Source organism: Poecilia latipinna, unplaced genomic scaffold (genome assembly GCF_001443285.1).
Source record: "Poecilia latipinna isolate Pla-1442-1.1 unplaced genomic scaffold, P_latipinna-1.0 Scaffold510, whole genome shotgun sequence".
NCBI classification, from domain to species: Eukaryota; Metazoa; Chordata; class Actinopteri; order Cyprinodontiformes; family Poeciliidae; genus Poecilia; species Poecilia latipinna.
Window position 1 is genome coordinate 325,092 of NW_015113126.1, and position 25,202 is coordinate 350,293.

General features: G+C 37.9%; 1 protein-coding gene across 1 annotated transcript in view; it reads left to right on the forward strand.

Annotated features, from left to right (window-relative positions):
- The first annotated feature begins 831 nt into the window (after positions 1–831).
- Positions 832–25,202, forward strand: part of rxfp2a (relaxin family peptide receptor 2a) — a 94,764-nt gene continuing 70,393 nt past the window's right edge. Inside the window, exons 1-2 of the mRNA XM_015040465.1 lie at positions 832–1,312; positions 15,599–15,742. Of these exons, the coding sequence (XP_014895951.1) occupies positions 1,258–1,312; positions 15,599–15,742 (199 nt within the window). The 5' untranslated portion in view covers positions 832–1,257. The remainder of the gene's footprint in view (positions 1,313–15,598; positions 15,743–25,202) is intronic.

A 25,202-nucleotide genomic window follows, 5' to 3' on the forward strand; every position in this document is an offset into this window, starting at 1 on the left:
TTTATGTTTACTAGTTTCCGTGTTCCCTGATTTACTCAGTTCCCTCAGCCTCTCGGCTCCCAGCATCCCCAGGTGTCTCTTGTCTGCTCATTTACTCACTTGTCTTGGATTCCTGTAAGAAAGCTCCGCAGCATAAACACTTCTTGTTTTTCTCAGTCTCTGTACCTGTTGTTCCCACTCGCTGGATTCCTCATGGTCCCTTTGTGATTTTTGCTTTGGATGGTCCCTGGACAGCTATTTTTATTTTTCCCTTTTTAATTCACTTGCTTTCCTCCTGCATATTTTTTGCTGACCAGTTAAAAGCGATACCTTTGGACCTTGTCATGTAGTTGTCGTTGCGTTGACAATTAACAGCAAAACATTGTTTCCCTTTTTCAGATTCTTAGTGCGTCACACAATAGTTCCATCATGTCCAGTACAGTAATATATATCAATTATCTCTGCATTTAATTCCTCTCTTTTATTGTTTCATGATTAAGCGAGTTTTGAAAAACTGAAACAATGTGAAAACCTGAACCAAATTCTTAAAAACAACAACAACAAAAAAACACATTTCTTGACAAAAGTCAATTCACCACTTGTATTCTTACATTTTGTAATGACACAACCACAATCTTCAATATATTTTTGTTAGGATTGCTGTGCTCTAACCACTGCACACCTGGTACAGGTCTGTCTATTGCAGTAACTCTGAAACCAGCACTTAATGAAGTCAGTTTATTTGTCCCTGCAGCTGCCAACTTAATTAAGTCAGGTGTGCCATACATGGGCAGCCAGAGGAGCACGCAGCGCCGGACTGATGCCGTAAATGTCACAACAGGGCGCAATTTGTTTGAAAAAACACGAGCTCTGTGTTTAAACGAAATAGATTAGGTCAAACCTGGTGCTTTGTGCAGTGAGATACAGACTGCGTGTGTGGGAGAAAGAGAGAGAGAGGACGAGAGAACGCGAGTCTGCTCTGAGCTCTTTGTTTTTTTTTTTTTTTTTACGGATGACAGGATGTTGCTGTCTTTAAGCACAGATTCGCTTCGTCTCTGCTCGGATTCAATTTATTCCTCAAGTTACTGAGCGCTAAATGTTGGCTTCGTTGAGACGCAGCAGAATATTGTTGTTTTTCTTATTGGGACGGAACGGGACTTTCTGATTCGCCCTTTATTGTGGTTGTGTTTTATTTATTTATTTGTTCTTCTTAAGGAGGAGAATATATCCTTTGAATCGGACCTGGGCGTTTCAGAAGAGAAACTTCGGAGGTGCAGGATGGACATACCTGTAATCTTTTTGCTCATCCACCTGACCCAGACTCAGATTAAAGGTACTTTAAAAGACTATATCTGCATGTCATGTTTTCGTATAACATTGTTTTTTCTTCGCTTTAATGCTGTTTTTAAAAGGCACCGCTGTAACTTCCTTTTGTATTTTTTTTACTCTGTATTTATAGCAGTTTACAAATCAAGGCAACAGTTTTATTAATAGGTAACAGTTAAGTTACACTTTCGTTGTAAATGTTTGTCTGAATTTCCAGTAAACCTGTTGTGAACTCTCCACACACTACCGTGAGTGATTTCAGTGGGACAGGAATCTAATTTCGTTAGTGCATTGTCCTGCTCCCCTGCAGAGACAGCAGGTGAGAAGGAGAAATTGGCTCTCATTGTCCAGTCCTTGCAAAGAAATAAGACTAGGATGAGTTTAGCTTTGTGTGCAATAGTTGTACGCAAATGGAAGAAGATTAAAAAAAATCCAATAATGTGAATATGTTATGGGCAAATTTCTTTATTTGGTTTTGGGCCAGATCAAATGTTCAGAAACTGTTTCTGGACACACTCCCAGAGCTTGTTGTATGTAAAGTGATTTTATGTAAAACTCATGCTGTATTCATTCCCATCACCCGGGCCCATTCACATTTCCTGCAGCGTCTCTCTCTACCTGACTCATTCTCATCCTCAGGAGGAGAAGCTGTGCAGGTGTGTAAATCTGACTTATTCTTGGATTTATTAAAAAAAAAACAACTTTTATTTCATGTTGCATATGGGTGACCAGTTCCATTAAAAACGACACAAAATTGTGTAATATAACAAATGCACCAGCAGCACCCAGTGCTCGACACATTTTCTGTTGTGAAAATGTGGCATTATTGACCCCTGAACAACAACCTGGACTCCCTGGAAGAATGGTAGCACTAAAATTGTTGCATGTTGTCCTGTTGCACTCGCCCTTTTGTCAAGAGTGAAACGGATCGCAATGCAAAACAGTTTTCAATAGAGATCCCCGCTAACTGGATGTGTTCTTTTCTATGGTCAAACAAGCATGATTTAATCACTTTAAGCAAATTACAGATCTTGCTAACATACTTTTAAGTGACTGTTCCAACTTCTGCCTAATATTAGACCAACCTGTTGCCTTCCCCTGTCTGTCCTGATTCTTTCTCAGCCTCCCTTCTATTCTTTTTCTCCATCCTCACAATTAGTAAAATACATCAGAAAACCGCATGTAAAACATGGAAGTTTGATTTTAAATATTGTTGAATAGCAGTCACCGACTGGACGTTGGATCTGATCAGACTTATCAGATACACTCAAGTTTATCACTACCAAGTTCTATAATTTCTGTTTCACTATTTAGTTAAATGTTAAATTATTACTCTCTGAATAACAAAAAAAATAAACAAGCTTCTTTTTTGTGTTATAATCTATTATGAATGCAGTACACAGTTCTAGACAACAGTGAGCTCTCATTAACTTAAAGTAAGCTGAATATTTACAAACCTCCTCTTCAACCACTTTGAGACGTTTTTTCATCCCTACTACATTTTCATCTCTCTCCATCTTCCGCCTTTCTTTCCTGTCTCTCCATCTTTCCCTCCCTGTCATCAGATGACAACACGATTCAAATGAAAAGTTTCGCGCCCCACACTGTAGCGCCAACGTGTGTGTCAAGGAGAAAAGCCGCACAGTTTGCTCGGCTCCCGCGCTCTCAACTCAAACCTGTGAAGGCGCCACTGTAGCTCAACCTTTAGTGTGTGTGTGTGTGTGTGTGTGTGTGTGTGTGTGTGTGTGTGGGAGAGCGGAGAGGAGCCTAACCGGTGCTGTGCGTCTGTTATTGATTATATCATTTACACATTCAGAGAGCTGTTAAAGTGCTGACTAGAAAGAATTGTTCCACCATCGCTTTGGCGCCCGTATGCGTAATTTGCAAGACGAGAAATTGTCCCTGTAATTATTGTGATAAACGTTAATATTGTTGTTTTGAGACCTTTTTTTTTTTTTTAAGTAATATAATAGAAGAGGCATGATAATGCATTTTTGCTCCCTCGAAGACGAATACATTTTAATTTTGGAAGTGGAAGATAATTTAATATCAACTAAAAACAATAAATGGAATAGAAATTAAGAAAAATACACACAAGTGAAACCATAAAAGTGGATCGAGTTTCCGTAAACAAAATTTCCTTTCAAAAAACATTAATCAGAATGTAAATTAGGCTCTTTTTAACTTACCATGTAATTAATTAATTGCATATTGAAAAGCTTAAATCAAAAATTCAAAAAAGTTGATATTGCATAATACCCTCTCATCTGAAACAAATGCAAATTTGAAAAGTATGTTGTGTATTTGTATTCACCTCCATCCATCTTCTCATCAACTAACCAGCTTATTTGTACTTGCTGAAGAAAAGCAGATCCACTGCATGATGCTGAAATCACCACATTTGGGTTCTATTTTTTGACTGGTGTGGTGTTTTGTTGTCTTTTATTTATTTATTTACTTATTTTATTTTGGTTCCAATTGATCAGAACCTCTGCGTATTCTCAGCTTGGCCTGTGGGAAACTTTAAACTTTTTTCTTTTAAGTGCTTTGTAACAGTGACTTTCTATCCAATAAATCCAGATGTGTTGAGTGCACATCTAATGGTCCTCTTGTCAGCACACTCTCCAGCTTGAACCTTTGAATTTCTGCAGCTCCTCTGGTGTTACCCTGGGCTGTTTTAATGCTTTCTTTGTCCTGTCTGTCAGTGTAGGTTCAAGTTTTCATAGTTTTGTATTCTATCCATGATTATGGATGATGCATACCTGTGAGGTGGAACATGAGATGTTAGTAAAATTAATTGAGGTTTGGAATTGTAATATGACAAAAAGTGAAAAGGGTAAACATTCATGTATATTTTTTTCACATGGCCATTTTCAGCCCTTATTCACACTGCAGAAACAATGACCTGCATGACCCCTTTTTAATCCCTTTGTGGTGAACTTCCACATTTTTGACTCAGAAAAATATAAATTGAGTCAGAATCAAAGCAAGAAATAAATTTAGACATGATTCATGTCCAGCTCAAGCTTCAGATAAATGGAATCCTTTCCTATAAAAACCGAGAACCTGTGAGACATACTGTAGGACTCCTCACTTTTGTCCAGTTTTTTATCGTGTCTGAGAGAAGAGACAATTGGCTTACATTCACACAATTCCAGTGAAGATGACAGAGGGCAGACAGAGGAGAAAGAGTCAGGAACCTGCCAGCCATAAAATTTATTGGAGAATATTTTTATGTTGTTTTTGAACTCAGTGAAAAACTTATTGTTATTGCTATTTTTTTTATTAAAGAATCTTTATTATTAAAGCATTTATTTAAAAAAATCCCAGTAATTTAATGTAGTCTTAAATTTGCATGAATACTCATTTATTAGCCTGTGTATTGGTTTCCTTCACAATTCCACTTGATTCTCATCTCCCTTTAGTGCTCTGCCTGGAATTTCTCACATTGAGCTCGATTTCTGTGACAGAACTTCATCTTGGCCAATCAGTGAACAGAAGGAGAAATTGTGAATGACGTCGAGTTTCTGCAGTGTTTATGAATTGTAGGCTGCCTATGGTTGCAGCTTGGCAATGAGGAAGTGAACAAAGACATTCAGTCCGTGTTGGCCACACTTCCAAATGTTGAGCAACCAGAGATCTACTTGGAATTCAAGTTTGTCTTCCATTTATTTGGTTCATCAGTAAGTTACTGATATTGAACATTTTCTAATGTTTGATCTCCAGTCAAAGTTTGGCACCAGACACACCAGACGGCAGATGCTTCATGACTTAATAATATCTGTTACTGTCTAGGTGTAGGTGGAGGCTGTGCCTAGCAGTGCCAGCAATTGAAATATTTCCAATGTGCAAGTGAAACTGTTTTATTCAGAGAATAATACACAAATGAGAAACAGAGCATGACTTTCCCGATAGAGGTGGTCTGTAACTCTCAGACACAATAATGTGCTGTTGTCTGTCAGCAGCAAACAAACTGTTGACAGACCAATGCCACACTCCACAGCTTTGGAAAGGAAAGGAGAGTAACGGCAGAGACGATGTAAACACAATGGCGGCAAAAACAGCTAATTGTTTTCAGTTTTTTCTTAGCAGCTTAAATGAGCTTAACATTACCTTAAAATAATTGTGTTTCTCATCAAACCCAAAAGGGGCAAGTTTACAAATCATTTAAGCTTAATGAGGAAGTGTTTATGTAATTTTGTTTCCAATTCATGCTGATCTGCTCAGCTTCATTTAACTTGTCTGCTTATTTCCTGCTGCTCTTCTATGACAGTTTCAGTGCTCCTGCAGTTTCAATGTTGCTCTATGCATCACCTGTCTTCACAAATATGAAAAGCACAAGTCAGAGACAAACTCTTTGTTTCACTTTATGTAGAATATTTAAATAAGTAGATATCAACTGTCTCTATCTACATCTTTCTTTGCTGTGGATGCCCTGGAAATTTCTCCACTATAAGGACCATAAGATTGTTGTCTATCTGGCACCTGACAAGTCTGAAGTGATTAGTCTAAAGTTTTGCCTGAGGCAGGAGCAGATCTACAAAGGAATATGTTCTTCATGTGTAAACGTCTGCTTGGACACCAAAAAAGATGACTTCCTATAAATGTTATTTATAATTTTTAAATTGCATTCTGTCTTCTGTCTGCTTTCACGTGTTCTGTTTTAATTCTCCACACATCCCAAAACATTCCATCATCATTCCTGTTTTATCCCAGTGTTCTCCGACTCTGTACCAGTTTACGTGTGGGCTACCAACATCCCAGTCAAAATTTATAAGGTTGAGCAGAGAAGGACTGAGCGATTTCATTGGATTCGTCCAATCTCCTTCATGAAAATCAACCAATAGATCAAATTGGTCAATAAAAATGATTTATCATAAACTTTTTTCATTAAATTATATTATGACAGCCTTTGGCCGGACTATAAATGTGCATCGACCCACCAAGCAATGCTGGGTACACCAGAAGGTCGGTCCATCTCTGTATTCAACAAACTGCACCAAGCAGATTGCAAGATGCATTGAGAAGCTATGAGTTTTAAGAGTGCCTCTTTGTTGTGACAGTCAAACACATTTTCTGCACTCTTCATTTCTAGTTTTTTTTATCAGATTTTGAGAGGAGACTGTATTACAGCCTAAAAGACACATAACCTATTAAATCCACTAAGGCAGAGTGATTTTAATCAGACAAAATTAATTAGCGGGCACCTTACCACACAGAACGTTACATAAATATATCATTTATTGTATCTTTTTGCTCTGAAGAAATTTGGGAGGCGATCTTTCATCTTCAAATATTTCTACAGTGTCATTAACTTAAATGCAAAAAGATTAAAGTAAAAATTTAAATGATGACAGATGGTCACTGATAAGATTAAAAGAGAGGAGGAACAAGGGCAGACATGTAGCTTCTCAGGAACTTTGTCTGAGATGCGTCATCACATCATCATCTGCTTTGGCTGGTCAAGAACAGCTTTCTGAACTGTCACAAAAATGTGTGGCAAAATCTTTACTTGGAAGATATGGGGAATAATCAATCCAGAGACATTTTTACCCTCGGTGCTACTGAATACAATTTGGCGAGAAAAGTTGTTATAAAGTTTTATAAACCCCCTATTATAACTGTTATGCTTTTTAGGGATTAAATTAAATCAGCATGATTGGTTTCAGATTAAATAACAACTTTTACAAGAAGATGACAAACTTTCCTTTAATTCAGTGCTCATTGTTTTTAGAAACTGAAGGAAAAAAAACAGTTTGGCAGCTTATTGACAAAAAGAAAGACCTAAAAAATTAAAAAAGGAAGAATAGTCTTGTAAAATTCTGTTATGAAAATTCTGGTTAAATACAACAAGAGAGAGCACTGAAAAATTGCTTAGAAACAGCTACTTTATTTCTTTCACACTAAAAAACACAGCTGAGCGCACATTATGAAGAACCACTGTGGAGAGCCTTGAGAGCAACAGGTGGCTCCAGAACGTTGCAAAGTGACTTTATTTTTTTGCCACGGCCAGCTCAGTGCCTTGTCACTGCAATACGCCCAGCAAAGACTCTCCCTTTTTTGTACTCTGAACTTCTGCAGAGGATCGCAGTGCAAAGGAATATTTTATATGCACAAATCCTGATTCTTGTCTCAACATCACTTTAAACAAGTCTTTTTAACCCTAGCCCATTATCTGAAGGCTTTTTGAAACGGCATGTTTTGTTTGTGAATGCCTCACAATCTGATATCCAATGCAGCGTTGCAAACCATTGTTGGCAGGATTTATTTACACCTACTGGAAATATTTGAAGAATAAATAACATTTAATTGTTGAGTAAGTAACTGTTTATGAATTTACTAGGAAATTGCTGATTTATGCATTAAATGAATTAACTGGAGTGTCTACCATTGTGGACAGCTTTTCAAAAGTTGTCAATTTGTCAATGTGTGAGTCCACTTTACCGGACTTTAAATATGTCATTCCATAAATTGCCAGATTTTGACTGTGCAATGCAAGTGAAAAATAAAAATCCACTTGACTGGCAGTCAGCCAGAAATGCAAAGACCTTGTGAATATCTTCTGAGTGCTTTCACTGCAGGGGTTTTAAACTCCCGTCTCTGAGAAGTGGCGTCCTGCAAGTTTATATTTCAGTTAGATGACTGACAACATGCAGTCAGGATCTACAGACTCTAGATGATGGCTTAATACTTTCATGCAGGTGAGATGAAGCAAAAACAAGTTATCTGTCCACTAAATTGGACGTCATTGCTGGATATTTATTTTTGAAAATGTTTATAATTACTGTGATTTCATTCTGAATTGTTCTCATGTTTGAGTGGCATTAGCTTAAAATAATTTCACTATTTTTAAATGTATGTTGAATTACTTTATGGTGGAAATATATAGGAAAGGCAATGGAGCTAACATGATTACAATTGGCAGTGCCTATGAATTTCACTTTAATAGTCACAGGTATATAAAGCTCTTAGAATTGCAAATTATTCCCACAAACAGTTGTGGAAAAAATGGGTCACTCTGAGGATCGCTTTGCAATTTCATAGCGTTCACTAAGTCCAAAAGGGGAATTTCCATACAACTAGCATAATAATATTAATAATTCATTTTATTTTTCAGTGCCTTTCAAAACACCCAATGAGACGTTAAAACACTGAAACATTAAACAACATTAAGAAAACATTAAACAATAAAAAATGACTATAAAATCACAAAGCCACGGAAAAGCTAAAAAATCATAGTGAGGAGGTTAACTTGAACAGATGAATTTTGAGTTGTGCTTTGAAGGTCAGAAGTGAGATCAATGTTTTTCTGAGTTTAAATATTTCTGGTGGGGCCCTTGACTTCAGTTTTAACCTACAACAGCGGTGGAGTAATATTGTTTCATTTCTTTCTATGTGAGCATTGCTAAGGTTATTGCCAACATCTGGTGGTACATTTAGAGTGACATATGGACAAGGTATAGAAGATAATTACAGAAATGTATTAAATACCTCGAGTAAAACCCTATTTTTTCAAACATCTTTAAGATGTGTCCTGTGCAGAAAAAATAGTTATGTGCATTGCTCAGGTGTGATTTATTAACCTTTTTATAGATTTTTTTGTAACTAGTTCACTTTATTGCATAGCAAGTGGACAGGAAATGGGGATGAGAGATGAGAAGGTGACCCGGAACCGGGAATCAAGCCCAGAACAACCGCGTCAAAGGCTGCTGCCTCTGCACTTGGCCTGCATGCTCTAACAACTGAACCACCCATGGCATGGCATTGCAGATGTGATGTGCAAAACCATTTTTCCTCTTAACACGGTGTGTGCAATAACATCCAAAGAGTTCAGCTTTGTCCTGACCAAACTAGTTTCTCCCAGTATTTTCCTGACTTGTTCAAGTATTCTCCAGCAAACATTTGCACATTTGATTTTCCTTCACTAGTGAAGTCCTGTGCATAGACATTAATGCATTTGAGTGCATTTCTTATTGCTTACATGTGAGAAACTTTCCCCACTATTTCCATGGCTTCCTGGAGTTCTCTGCTACTGCTCTGGGACAACTCTTAACTTTTAACAACTCTTTTGACTCTACAGTTAGAAATCTCATGATTGCATTCTGGAATTGGCTACTTTATAGTCAAAATATATTCTTTCTGCTTCCAGAGTAAAGTCCCAACAGCACTTGCTGGACTATTCATGAAATTAGAAAGGCAGCTATAACCATTTACATCAGTATGTGTTTGTAACACTTTGGTAATGAGAAGCATTTTAATAGGCCATCTGTTAATATTAAACCAGCTGATGTAGATTTGGACATGGCAGCAGGGATGCTTTCCCAGTGGCTGGTTTCTGGATTTTCTGTCCCTTGATGCGTTTGCTTCCTGCATGTGTGGCTTTCAGATTTCATCCAAAACTTGCAGGTCATGGGCCCCTATGGGGACCAGAATACCTTTGAGGCTTCAGGTAGCAGTAATTACTCATTGAGCCCCAGTTCCAATTCAACAAGATTCTACAAACCCAAAGAGAGATGGGTGAAGTAAAAATAACCTAAAAAAAATGAAAAAGGCAGCTAATAATAATAACAGAAGATCGTTATGTACACAACTAAAACATCCCTCCACATTTCTTCTAGCTGCTGCAGCCTGAATGCTGAATGTTGAGTTTGGACAGGAATCCTTTGTAGAAAGTGCTTGGATGAGTTTACTTGGACTGGTCAGATATCTAAATATTTTCTTGACACTTTAATCAGAAGCTGTGATCTTGCCTGGTTTTGAATTGAAGGTCTGACATCTAGCCCCATTTAGGGCATAAAAATAATAAATCTTACCTTACATATGAATGCGTGGCTTTCTTAGTAACTGCCCATTATCTGAAAATACAATTTAAATGATGTGATCGTTACCTGTTAGAAAGTGGTGCTGCAAACTCTGGCGTTGTTCGTTTTCGCACCTCCTGTTTTTAGCTGTAGATTGTTGATTCACTTTTCTACTTTTTTTCAGTAATTAAAAAAAAATAACTCCTGTGACCAACTACCTTCGAAACACGAAAATAACGTTGATCTTTCTCTCTACTAGAACGGTTGGAACAACCGTACAGGACACAAACTTTAGGCACATTGATGCTGGTCAACAGAAATAAATGGGCTGAATTTACTTCTGGCCCTCCATATGCATTGGGTGACATCGGTGCTGCTGGTCATCTGGTGCCCAACAATTGATGTGAATGATGCCCCTAAAATATTTTAAATGAAGGATTCATTCCCTCCTTCTCCACAAACAACTGTACGCAAATGATTTAAAGTGGCTACAGTTAGTTAACAGAAGTGAAACCAGACAGTTATAATTTTAGAAAATTCAATTAATTTCAAAATAATTAGCACTTTCCTAATATAACACTTTGTCTAAAAGTACCCAGTAAATGAGAAGGTGCTTCCTCATTGCTAGTGCCTTGATTTGGTAAATTAATACCCTTCTAATTTGTTTACAACCTGGTTTACCCACCAGAAATGCAGGATTGGGTAATAATGTTGCAGAAATCTGGATTGCTTCCTGGAAAAGTTTCTTGTTTTGGAAATGGTGCCTTAAAATAAAATAGCTACCTTTTATCTGTTTATAAACTTTAAAATTTGTTTGTTTCCATGCCTATTCTTGCTTTTTTAATTCTACCCCTCTTGTTAGTGTGATATTAAAATTAGAATAAACAATAGTTTCACCAGGGAGGCAGTAAAAGTGTATTATTGTTGTTTGTTATTAGGACTGAAAGTATATTTTTTTTATATCCCTTTCTCATAGTTTGATTTTTTACTGGCTTTATTGTATATGTTGCCAGTGTATTTCATATGCAATATAGCTCATTTAACAAGGCGCATGTGTCACATTTTTATACAAATGGCCTTCATAAAAATAAAAATTGTTTGGAAGATTATCATTTAAAGAATCTACGCATAACTTTGATGTCTTAGATCATTATTAAGTTGTAGATTTACTTTCCGCTCAAACCTACCCATGATTTGCTGTTTTCACCAGGCTGAAAGAAAATAAAGGAAATCAAGCAGGAGGCGGCTGTTATTATAAAAGCAATTCAAAAATCCAGTGTGAATTCCTTACACCGTCCCAAGCAGCAGACCCAGACACTTTCATATCACGGTGGTTAGCAACTCAGAGAGTGAGATTTTTCCTTTGGGTGCCTCTAGTGAAGGCCAGAAACTGTAGTGATAGATGATTGATGCTCACCTACAAACTCTACCTAAATTTGGCAGGACGGCTGTTTTCTTTGTTCCATCGTCACGATGACGGAACCACTGGATTTGATTTGCTGAAAGCTAAAAGAAGCACAAAGCAGAGTTACAGACTGCCAGTTCAGATATGACAAGATGGCAGAGGCTTTATTTGTTTTTTGTTTTTTTTTTGTTTTGTTTTTGTTTTGCCACCTCTACAAGTTTGTTGTAAATATTAGGATATCTAAGAAAATCTTTCTTTTACGACTTCTTGCTTTGAACGGTAATGGAAAGTTCGGAAATTATATATTGGTAAATAAGTTAACATGTTGTTTTCATTTACACGTCAAAGGCTTGTTTTGTGTTTGAATCGTGGCTTGCTTCCTCCAAATTGGCACCAGAAATATGAGCAGAAATATATTTACTAAGTGGATGCATGCAAAGAGATACCACTGTTCACACTTTTGAGATTTTAATACCTCAATTATGCTGTTTACATGAGTTGTGTATCAGGTCCCCCATTCAAATTCTCATTTATACACCTCGTGGTTTAGTTTGATAAATAATTCATCTGCACATTGCATCCATCAATACTAATTACACTCTGCGCCACATCCAAAATATTCATTAGAGTCAAATCCTTCAAACTTGGAGCTAAAATCTTATTCAGATGCTCACATTGATTTATTACAGAGAAAGTAGTGCTCTGGAGCAATATAATCCTCTGTTCTTCGGGTTTTTGGATTGAAAACTTGAAGTCACAGCCAAAAATCTCTGCTTCAGTTTGTGTTGGATGTGTTAATTTAAATCGCGATACTTGATAGCAACAATAAAAATGTTACATTCATTTTTGTTGTGCCAAATCCAAACACGTCACTTTGCGGCATTTTTACATAAGAAAGTCCAGTTTAGATCTGGTTGTCTTAAATTTAATCCAATTGTTATGATCATAAATCATTCTCTCATTAAGCCCACTAATTAAGAATTCAATTTAATTAAAACGCAGTTAAAACGACATGTTTAAATTGCAGTCTTTTGAAATCCCCTCTCTCCCAATATTCGTTCATCATCATAATATTGAATGTTATTTTAATAAAATAAAGCTTTATTAGCAGTGGTTAGCAGCACTGCCAAAGTGCATCGGGGGCAGTAATTATTATTATTCTTTTTTTGTGGCAAATTATCATTTTTTCCCCCCAGATGCAAATTAAATACAAGTTACCGCTGAGCAAGGAGAAAGGAGAAGGGAAAAACTACTTTGTCTTATGCAAAACAAACATAAAATGCTAACAGGGGAGCCCAGAAAAGTTCACAGATGAGTTGTCTGGGACACTTCAGCCTCATTAAGAGGAGCCAATGATGCACTAGTGTGTGCATCATTGAGCTGGAATGGACCAGTGCTCAGCTGATCATTCTGTCTTGACTCTAATTTGGACAACACAACTAAATGAAAATGCAGACACAAATGAATAAAAAAAAAGCAACTTAACTAATACAAAGAGCAAACATGTTTCATTTTGTTTGTTTAGTGTAGCAAAAAGTGGCCTCAAGCTAATGTCCCTTTATGGCCACGGCCACTGAGGGAGATCTGAAAAAATAAGTAACCATAAAGGTCTGCTTCTTTAAGTGTGAGGAGGAAATACACCAAATAGGAAATGATGCAAGAATGAAGAGAAATGAAAACTTTATCGTTTTAGGCTCATTTATTTGATCCAGGAATATCCCAGGTCACCTACAGTACATATTACAGGTTGGCTGGTGAAGTTGTTTTTATATACATTTAAACCCTGAGGTCATCAGGTTATAAAACTAGATGGCAAAAATATCATGGCTTTTCAAATAAAACCTTAATCTTTAATGCCAACTGTGAAACGAAAGGATTACTGGGTGGTATCACAAAATATCACCCAGATTTTTAGAAGAGATGAGAAGTCACCTTATACAACAAATAGAAAGTCACATTTTTGTTTTTTTAAATAAGCTTCAGATTTACAGAAACATATAACCAACCTAAAAAGTTGGTTCCTGGTACATACTGCCAATTTATATCACACTCAAGTAACTATCACTATCACTAGATACCTTCAGTGGTTATATCTCAAACAACTTAAAATAAATTTGAGTTCACATAATAGCTCCACTGCCTCCTGGAAATTGGACTCTTTAAGAACTGCCTACCCTTTCTGACACTCCTCTTTCAGCACATCATTACAACAACCAATCAAATTTATTTGGATAGAAGGGAGAAAAAAGTGCTTTACATCATGAAAACATAATACTGCTTCTCCTTGCAGTAGAAATGCATGGAGGAGCATCACTGATTTTAGTGCGGCATGTATCACAAAATATCAGTTTTTTAGATCAAAGGCGTTCATTGATGCCATTTACAATTGTTCTTGGGAGCTCTTGTGACTCGCTCCCAAGAAACCAGTCACACATTTACACGACACCGATGACTGGAGTCTCTCACACTGGCTTTTTTGAAACCAAGTCTCAGAGTGAAACTTTTCTGTAACATCCCAGTGTTTGTTTGAAATACCTGCACAGGCTGCACAGTTGCAGGGTTTATTCTACGCCTATGAGGGCGGAAGACGACAAAAACAATGACGGACGGCGTTGTGACTCGTTGTTCTACTTAACCTGTTTAGTTTAACGCAATCCCTGATGAGGAATAAATGTCACATGAAACAGTTTACTGTTTACAGTAAGGTGGAAGCGAAGGCCTGGCATGACAACTACAGCTGACTGAAGGTGTCTTGGCGGTGCCGTCTAGGTGTGGACATTTTCCCTAATTAACATCCAAAAATACCAGCAGTTTCCAGACAGTGTTCTCTTTTAAAGGCAGCCTTTAGGCATCCCACATGTTTGCCACGGGAGACTCATTCTCAAACATGCAAGAATGAGTCGAAACAGTATGGTTTTGTTCTTGGTGAGGGAATCGCATAACATGATGTAAAACTTCAAAATATTGATTTTGCATAATACCACCCCTTTATTTTTACACATACACTTTGCTGTCAAAAGTATTTGGTTGTCCGGCTTCATGTATGACTTTGTACGACAACCCATTCCAACTACGTAGAATAACAACAACTTAACACAATTTTTGAAGGCTTTACTCAAAGTTTGTATTCATGGGACTCCTGGACCACATTTCCAAGCCTTCTTGCCTGACTCATAGTCTCTGCTCCATTTTAAGGGTAAATGGGTTGATGTCATGACTCTGTTGACTATTTAAGATCTTACTCATCATACTTGCTTATCCATGTCACTACTATTACTTTGTGTATTGGTGCACGCTTGTATTAGAACTGTGTTCCAAATCCCACAGCTATTGACTATTCTTGAGTTCACCTGAAGGCCAAGATAATGTGCTGATTTTTATCTGTTGATTTTGCAGAAAGGTGGGGACCTCTGCAGACCATGACAGTCATATTCTGCTCTGTGATTTTTACTTGGCTCAGCACTCAATCAATTCCACTTTCTCCTAGCTATGCACAGTGAAATATCTTGTAGCAGGACGTTTTACAGCGGAACTTTTTGCACAGGTGATTTACCATTACGGTACAATGGAATTCGCTGAACTCCTGAGAGTTATCTATTCTTGTCTTGCATGCCTTAGTGCTAGATTATTTAACTCTCTCCATGGAAGCGATCGGAAAACCTGAAAATAATGTTATGGTTGAGCAAATACTTAAAAAAGGGAGACAAAATTAGCTAGCAAAATGCAGATGTCGCACAAGATGAGGATTATGTACTGCAGCTAATTGCTACCACATTAGATTTTCACAGCGCAGAAGAAAATCAATAAAACATAATTAAAGCAAATCTTAAAATTTCAAAATAGGATGATTACCAATGAAAAACAAAATACAGCCTTTGAGAGAGCTTGGGGTGCAGTTTTAAGCACAAAGCTATTTATTTCACATATGAATGACAAATTTAAGAGCTCACGTTCATTAAAATCTATCATTTGCAGGTGTTGAAAATATTTGTGCTCTCAGTGAGAATCCGCAACAACTTGTGGAGTTGGTTTAGTCGAAAGAGTTAAGTTGCTCTTTGACAAATTTTCCTGCTTTTATGTCTTGCAGCTCTGGTGGCAAGCACTTCGGAGAAAGAGGCAAGATGCCCCCTTGGCCAGTTTCCCTGTGGCAACATGAGTCAATGTCTCCCTCAAGCTTTGCAGTGTAACGGACACAAAGACTGTCCCAATGGAGCGGATGAATGGCGCTGTGGTAAGTACGATGCTCAGCTACATGGAGGGAGGGGTAGAGGTAGCCGATGCTAAAAAACTAATTAGGAATCTTCTGCAGCTCTGATTCACATTTCCGTGACATTGCTCACTGCCTGACCAGAACCACTGATTCTTAGAAGGTTGTAGCTAGTGTGATCATTTCTTTCAGTGGGTACATCTGATTTCCTTGGCTTCTGGAGCCCAGGTGCCCTCTGCATATGTATGAACTTAATGAATGTATCACTTCCTGAGCGGCCGCTGGCAGGGGGTGTTAACGTAGCAGCAGCCTGCAAAATGTGATTGATTGGTAGATCTGTCCCCATTGGATGGCATAAGTCTTTATAAATACAGGCCTGGGTAAAACCCTGCCTAATAATGAATATATTCATTTATTATGAATATTTAATAACACTGTATTAAAAATAAAACTTGACTCAGGAGACTATTTTCATATAATATAGTCTACCTGTGATAGGTTGTATTAATGCAGGTTTGTCTCTCTAGCACCTGCAGCTTCTTCCTTTCTGTGTCAAAATTGAAGAAAAGACTCAGTGTCTCAGTTTTTGCATATCTGTCTCTAGGGTTAAAAATAAAGTGTTTTTTAAACAAAAAACATTAAAAAATAAGGCTGGTTGCTGGGTTACTTTGGTGCCAAGGCTAGAGGAAACCACATATAGAATATCTGCAACATAATATTTTCAGACGTAATATGTTTTCTTAATTTCTTTGATACTGGTTGTAAAGCTGGGCGGCACGGTGGAGCAGCTGCTAGCAGTGTTTCCTTACAGCAAGTTTGTCAGGATATGAATTCCAGTCGGTGGGGGAGGGCCAGCTAAATAAAGTTTGCATGCTCTCCCAGTGAGTGTGTGGGTTTTCTCTTGGTACTCTAGTTTGCTCCCACTGTTTAAAAAGAAAAAAAAGAAAGAAAGAAAAATAATATAGATTTATATCTGCATGTCCTGCAAATTGTTTTCCCAATGAAAGCTGATATCTTGCTCAGTTTCTTCTCACTGCTTTGTCTCTGGAAGACTTTCTCCTTTAAAGATTTGCTCGCAAATCTTTAAAAATTGAACAGTCAAAATGACTTCAGAGTTGTTTTTATTTTGAACACCATTGCGCTATTTTTAAGGGTGGAAAAAAACAGGCAAGGCATAATGATGAACATGTTTTGCTCGTTTGCACGTTGGAAAATTATTCAAACTTACAAAGACACCTTCCACAATGTGGTTTCACAATGGTAAGGCTAAAACTAAAATGTTGTAGACATACTCCACACACACTTTCTGCTTCCACAAGATTTAAAAAGGTAGTGTAATGTTTTTTCCAGACAGTGTGATTTTATAGCACAATCAAATGACTGTTACCTTTAGTTGTTATAAAAAGGCTGTATATAAAACATGACTGACAAGAAATTTGACTTTGCAATTTAGCGCCTTGAAATTGGGACTCTGTCTCTTTAAGAAGCTGCTCTTTCTGACGCCACGCCTTCAGCGTGTCATCGCAACATTCCTCTATTAACTCTGCAGTAACATTTTACCAGCGTTTCACTGAGAACTAGCTTGTATAACGAGCTCACCACATGTGAAGTTCCACCAGGTGTTTGCTAATTGCTGCTGCCGATAGTCTAAAGGAGCGGTGTGCGGGAGTCCCAAGGGACGGGTGCTCTGGGAGCTGCAGTTTCGGCTTGGAAACTGCAGCTACGGGTTGGAGCTTTGTGGAAAAGGCAGCTCCTGGTGTGACCTATCGTTTCTGCAAGCAGTCATTGGGCTTTCTATGTAATACTGCCTCTTTAAGGAGAGAAGCAGGCAGGCGCTGCTCATTAAAGATCATCATAAACTGATTACCCTCAATGTGACCGGCTCGGTAAAGAGGAGACAATTTCAGCAGTGGCCCAGTTAAACTCTGGAGTCTAGACGTCAACCTGAAATGCCGTAGACTCGTAGAGAGACTTCAGTAGAGCTGTGGAAATGTCAATGAACTGAGCAGTGATCTGAATTGACTCCACAAGCCTGATTTAGTGAGCCAGAAAATGCTACTGAGAGTTATTGTTGTGGAAGGTGGATTTATGATGATCTATAAGTGTTGGGTCATATGCTGTGCTCAGTTTATTCATATACTGAGTTCATATTTGAGCAATAAATAATAGTGTGGTATCTGTTGTGTGTTTTTGTACATTTAGGGTTAGATTTAGATATAATTTTAATTGTTTTAAAATGTCCTTATTCTGAATTAGATTTTGCTCTTTAGCTTTTAAGGTGTAAGCTTCCCTTCATGAACTAACAGAATTATAATTAGACTTTTCTTGTTCATAAGGCTGCAACCAGTGAGTGCATATATTTAAATGGGCCAAAATTAAATATGTAACATTTTCATTTTGACTGCACAATGCTACTTGTTAGATTTCTCAACTTGCAGAGGTCAATTGACCTCAATCATTCAGCCTGTCCTTGCATCACCAGCCTCCATCCTCCAGCTTTTTAACTGCATATAGTCGATGAGTTTCAGTATATGAATGAATGTAAAATTGAGCAATGACCTGTTGAGACTACTCCCAATTTAACCTTGTGCCCAGAAGGAAATTGTCCACCTGCTTTACTACTATATGCTGCCAAGCTTTCATCAATGACAGGCAGCTGCCATCTAGGTGCTCTGTAGGAGAAATGACCACAACCTAAACTTCAATCAAATCTAATTTTGTGTTATTTACATAGCCTTCCTGCTTTATGTGAAGTGTATTCTTCATTAATTGCTAGTATAGCAATGTTACTGCTAGAATTATAGCTGGACTTAGAAACATTTCAAGGAGACTGAAGGCCTTCTAAACTAAATCCAGCAATGTTGTAGTTTCAGGTGCTACAATCCCTCCTGACTTCTGTCCTGGAACACCGCCAGGTTCTGGCTGCAATAGGTACAGCTACATAGTTCCAAGTTATGGACTTTATTTAGTTTTCTATAAGGAAAAGCACTTTTGCCTTTGGTTATCAGGCTCCACACAAGGTTTGATCAGGTCCCAACTTGCTTCTTCCTATAGAAGAAGAAAATCAGTTACTAATTCATAAAATATGGTAATTATTTGGTATGCCAGGAAACATGGTAGACAGAACACATACAAATAATCCGTAAAATTGTATTTTCATTGAATATAGTTTATTTTGACAGTGAAGGAGAATGTCACTTTATTTTCAAAAACTTTCTCAAAGGTCTAGTCCCAAGCCGCTAAAATACATTTTTAACCACCTTTCAACTATTAATGGTGGATATTCTCCAGACGGTGGGTATTTTAGATATAGTGGACTTGACAAAGTGTCCCTTCAATGAGAAGCTGTTCTGCAAAGCTGTAGCTCCTCTGGCTGACAAATGCCAGGCACATTGGTATGGTTTCTGCTAGAAGGCCCTGTTTCATAACAGCCTTGGGAACAGGCTACCAATAAATCTGTCAAAGCATGGGCCACAGAGTCAAGTTCATTTATAGCCCCATTTATGATATTTACTCTCATAACATTATGCCATTAGTGTTCTTTGAGCGGCGGGTCCATAAACATAGGAAAAATCTGAGTTTGAGGTGTCAAACCCAGCCAAACTGGCCCCCTCCAGTTACAGATTAAAAGTTTGCACTTCGGAAAGTTACTAAGCCATCACTGACAACATCAAAGCAACCGTAGTCTGTTAGTGCTGGATCTGGCATGCTGTTATTTATAAAGCATGCCACCAGAGTCATTTGGGCCAGAGTATTTTAATGTCAGCAATTACGGCCATTGTTTCACTCTGCAGATCCATTTATATCGTAACAGCTCTCGGCTCATGCCATGTTAAATTGATCAACTCCTTAAAGATAAAAGTTGCATGATTTTGCTCAAATTTGCTTTCATTTATACTCTTTGATCTGTTCAAATCTGGTTTCATCAAATAAAGTGAGACTCAAGATTATTTAATTTGGCTATAGATTGAGTATTATGAAATATAATGAAATTGTAATTGGAGAACAGCACGTTCGAGTGTAACTCCTGATTTAAAAAACCTTTGAGTTTTTATCTTTGAAAGGGGGAGAAAAAACATTCACTTTGTGTACTTATGGCTAACTAAGTAACTGGGTTAGAGAAGAGGCGGTTGGTCATTAAGACAGAAGCACAAGTAGTCAAGATTTAAAAAAAGATTTAAAAAGAAACACAGCCTGTTCCAAAAACAAACTGTCCTTGCTCATGGCTAGACATCTATTACATAGATTCTGTTATCTTTTATCTATTACACAATGAGTCCACAGTGTCGGCTTTAGTATTTATATTTTCAACAAGGATTTATCAGGATCACAAAACTCAATGGACATCATTGTAAACCTGTCAGAGGAGCATTTTAAAGGACAAATATGATATTTAAAGAGGTTATGTTTCTTTTTTTGTTTCTAAGCTATTAATTAAAAAAATTGCAACAGTGACACCAAACAAATTTACATTTGACAAAACAATTTACACTCAATCAGTAGGCAAGCTTTTTTTTTTGCTGCTTTTAGATCTGTAGTGATATTTATATAATTTATATATGCTGAATATGTTGACCAGCCTTTGGAGTCAGACCTCACTGTCATTATCTTAATCTTTAGCTTCAAAAGATTCAAACTGAGACTCTGACTGGTTCACTCTGAAACAAACAAAATTAGACAGCATGGAAACCTCCCAAACGGTAACAAACAAATCCAAAATTAAGGTCTGTGAGACTCTGTTTCACACTGGTTATGTAAAAACAATATTAACAGCAGGTTTTGACAGACTGAATTAAGCGAAGGAGTTCATGAATACAGGAAAGTGTTGTGACTTGAACAAGAGCTAAGTCAGTCTAATGAATCACAGTTGTGAGTTGTTAGAAGACTGGGGCAACTAGCAGAGCCCAATCCATAAATTACAACAAAGAAAGCACAAAAAACCTGATAAACCAATAACTGAGCAAAATAAACATTCTCAACAAACATAGGCAAGGCAAAAATGGACAGCTACCCCGAATGTCAAAATCGTAAAAATCTTCAAACCATAATAGTAACATCCAGCCAAGGTACAGTTCTGGTTGTCACATAAAAGAAAGTCCAGAGGCTGTCTGGAAAAAAGGATAAAAAAAAGAAATAGTCAAAGAAGATAGCCTGGGGATGTTAAAAAGAGTACAAAAAACATGTATCCACATGGACAGTTTCACTTGTCTGTTCTTGGATGTCTCCGCCATGCTTATTTCTCTTGTAACTGGCTCTGTTTAATGACCAGCGGTGCCCTCCTCTGGATAGCCGGCACCCTACATGCACTTTAATAGTTAAGCGAATGGAACTAATTTTAATCTAATCAACAATGGATCGCAAATTAATTTATTACTTGCATCCTTATTCACATCTCAATGGCAGTGGGAATCAGGCGGATGCGTTTCATCGTCAACCTTCTTACCCAAAGCAGGAATTTGAAGCACATTTCCTCAGTGTTCTCAGCTTTAGTAACTGAACAGCAACGTGAGGTTAAAGGTCAACTTCGACTCCTTTGGCTCAGTGTTTAATTCTGATATATGCGAGGGTCATAGATGAAAATAGGCCAGGTCATATGGCTCCATCAAGCTGCAGTAGAGGAGTAAAGTATATAAGTATACAATAATTACATAGCTAATATATCAGTGGGTAAGTCTTAGCTGATTTGGTTTAATTTAGTTATTCCAGATAATAATTTTCTAGAAAAAGAGGTAACAGTGCAGTTGAGTTGTCATAATTTTTATATTGTAAAAAAAGAAAAAAATCTACCCACCTGGTGGTAATTGTAGTTCTTTGATGTTGCAAATATTACATTGTATAAAAAATGACAGAGGGACATTTTTGGAAAACTTAATTTAATTTAACAAAATTTAATCTATAAGGAAGTTCAGTTTGTTATGATGTGTGATAATGAGGTGAGGAATAACGTCGTTGAACCCAGGCAGAGAGGTAAGTTGTAGATTTATTGTAGGTCAAAACACAGGCTCATACAGTCCGGGATCCGGCAGCACAGGTAAACGGAGTACTAAACTCACACTGATAGCTCAGAACTGAGACACAGACTGCTTACATGAGCGGCCGCCACAGGACTTAACCAGTGCGACTGTGACGGCTTCTCTCAACGGACGACTGACGATTGACGTACGATGCTAGACGAGGACCCGACAACAGACAAAGATAACCGGTTGGCATAAATACATGGTAATCAGGGAACTAGACACAGCTGGGATCAATCAACAGGGAAGACAGGACACTGCAGGGACTCACAGGGACACAGATCTAAATAAACACAGAAAACTTCAAAAGAAATGCACAAAAAAATCCCCAGATTAGAACACAGTCTCATTGAGATAAATGGAATTAAAAAAAGTTCAGGGGGCTTGTTTAATTTAAACCAGAACAGAAAACATCTACCAGCCAGAAGGAGGAAATTATGTGTAAGGGAAAACATCAGGGCCTAAATGCTTCCAAACCAAATAGTCATGGACTTCAAAAAAGAAGTGAACAATGATTTTCAAATATTCCATCTGAGGGTGCGTTCACACTGCAGCCTGAAGTGACTCAATTCCGATTTTTTTGACGTAATGCGACCTGTATCCGACCTTTTCATGGCAGTGTGAACAGCACAGGTCGGATTCTTTTTCGAATGTGACCCATATCCGATACGTATCCGATTCAAATGTGACCTAACGTCCAGGTCGCATTCATCCGAACTGAACGTCACTGATTCTCAACAAATCTCACTATTCTCGTCCTGATATGCGCAAGTGGGAAGAAAAACAACAACCATGACGAATTATATGAGGATGAAGTTGTTAATATGCGGCTCGGGCCGGACAACAACTTCAAATATGTAAGCTAAGCTCCACCATTAGCCTCCATGTTTACTTCCACAAACACTGAGCACTTCTTCTTTTTATGGCAGTTGGCAGAACACTGAGAACGCTGACGCTATTGCGCCCTCTACTGCGCATGCGGGACACTTTCAGGTCGTTTGCCCGTTCAGACTGCAGAACACATACAGGTCGCATTTACTGGCAGTGTGAACGGCCCTGGCAAAAAAATCGGAATTGCCAAAAAATCGGAATTGGGTCACTTCAGGCTGCAGTGTGAACGCACCCTGAATCTCAATCATTTTTAAATCTGGACTTTAACACGTGAAAATCCTTTGTTCCAAATCCTTTAACAGCATCTCTGGCTGTCTGTGCAGGAACACTTTTCTCAACACTGAGTCTCTGTCCTGGGCTCAGGACTTTTACAGCTTGTGACATTTAATTTTTATCAGGATTGCCCTGGGTTTACCTCCTTCCTCCCATCAATCCTGACCAGTTCCAGGGCCTTCTAAGGGAAAGCATACCACAAGCTTGATGCTGTGAAGAACATGTTACATCATGGGAATAGCATCTTTAATGCCTTGTGCAGTCTTACGCATATAGGAATTTGCATGTAACTCAAAAAGTTTTACTTGAATCTCATTTGACCAGCACACTTTCTTCCACATGTTTCCCTGCATGTCTTGTGGCAGACTACAGATTACTTTCATCGTTACATTGCAATATTCTGTAAAGGCCTAATGCTTTGGATCTCTGCAGCTCCTCCTGAGTTACTAGGGAAATCTTGGATGCTCCTTTGATTAATGGCCTGGTTTTGAAGTTTAGACAGGTTTCCATGTCTTGGCAGGTTTGCAGATACGCCACACTGCTTTCAACTTCAAATGATGGATTGAACAGTCCTCCGTTTGTCTATCTGTACCAGTGTAACCTCACTGGAGAATTGATGCTAACATTTATCATCGAACTGGACATATCACCCATCCATGTCAGGGCAAAAACATAGACACACAGGAGAAACAACAGTGCAAACACATGCTCATAGCTTAGCAATTAAATTAAAGCCAGTCTACCCAAGTTAGGTTGATCGAATGCCCTCCCTTCCCCAGAAATGTCCACTTTTCATGTTCTATGCAGGACATTCAGGGAGATTCATTCATTGATGGAAATGTCTGGATTTTCATAGTGTTTCAGGGGCTTCAGTTCCTAAATTAACTTGTGCAATGCACGGAACACAGCAACCTTTATTTTATTTGTGGTTAGATGTTATCCGTTCATAAACCGAACAGGCAGTGGACTGCCAGCCCTGCAGCTGATATTTATAAAGCCCAACAACGGTGAAGCGCATGGCATGCCAAAGACCTCATAGGTCACATGGACACAAAGCTATTAAAAGGCTGTGCAAAGGGAAAGTTCATCTATTAAATTGACTGAGGAAGATGATTTTTAAAGTGTTTTTCTGAGACTGCTGCTCTTTTGTTTTTAATTGTTACATTTTGGCCAGGTTGATCTAAAACGGGAGCTACTATTGCTAATGGTTAATTTTCTAATCTACAGAAGACTAAGACGGATGCACAAATATGAAGAATCAATATTGGTATCCGATGTCAACATTTAACATTATCATATAAATCCACACACTTTTAACACTGTGTAAAAGCAACTACACCACCTACATTGCTTCTCTATCTCAGTTAAACTTTCCATAATCCTGGGCTGCATCACTATCACCATCACATGACCAAACAAATACCACATGGCTTTCCCCTTCCCTCCTAAAACGCATACCGAAATATTAAGAACATAGAAATAAACATCTGTTGTTCATATTGACATAGTTTTACTGATTGGACATTTACATTTGATTTGTGACAAAGATTGAAAGAAATTAAGTGTAATGAGGTATTTTATTTGACTGTGTATAAATATATATATATATTTTTTTAATTTGGAAACAAAAGAAATTTCTCTGTTATGACATCAGACTGTAACCTTTAGATCAGTGTAAGCCCTGCTAACCAATAACGACATGAGTCCCAAAGCACTTTTCTTTCCGTGCAAACTAATTCCAGTGCGCCACAAACTTCTTTTTCCATTAAACTCACTTTAGTCGTCACTCTGGTCCAAATCTATCCTAACAATTCCTTGCTGCTCTGGGAAAAATATCTGAAACTTGCATTTCACTTCACAGATGGCACAATTTTCTGGTATTTGAATATGGATATTAATATCTGTCACTTTCCCTAATCTACAAACCATTTTTTATTCTTATTAACTAAATACTACTAAGATACTTAAAACAGCTTTTAAACTACAGTTACTTCATGCATTTATTGTTGGTTTTCTATTTATTAGTTTTCATCTTTTAGCTCAATAGCATGTGCAATGAAAAGAGATTGTTTATTTCAGCAGGGGGGTGTTTCTCTTTTCATATTATCCATAACAAGATGGCACTTATACGTCTGCCTGTGGTTCCATCTAATCAGAGAGCCGTCTTGTGCTGCACTACTTCTCGTCAGGTGGCCTGTCCTTCTTTTACACTGTGTCCCACTGCCAAATAACAAGGATTTTCAACACGTGTTACGTCCACCAAGGGCACAACATATTTGAGGACACGAGACAAAAGATGAGGGTTC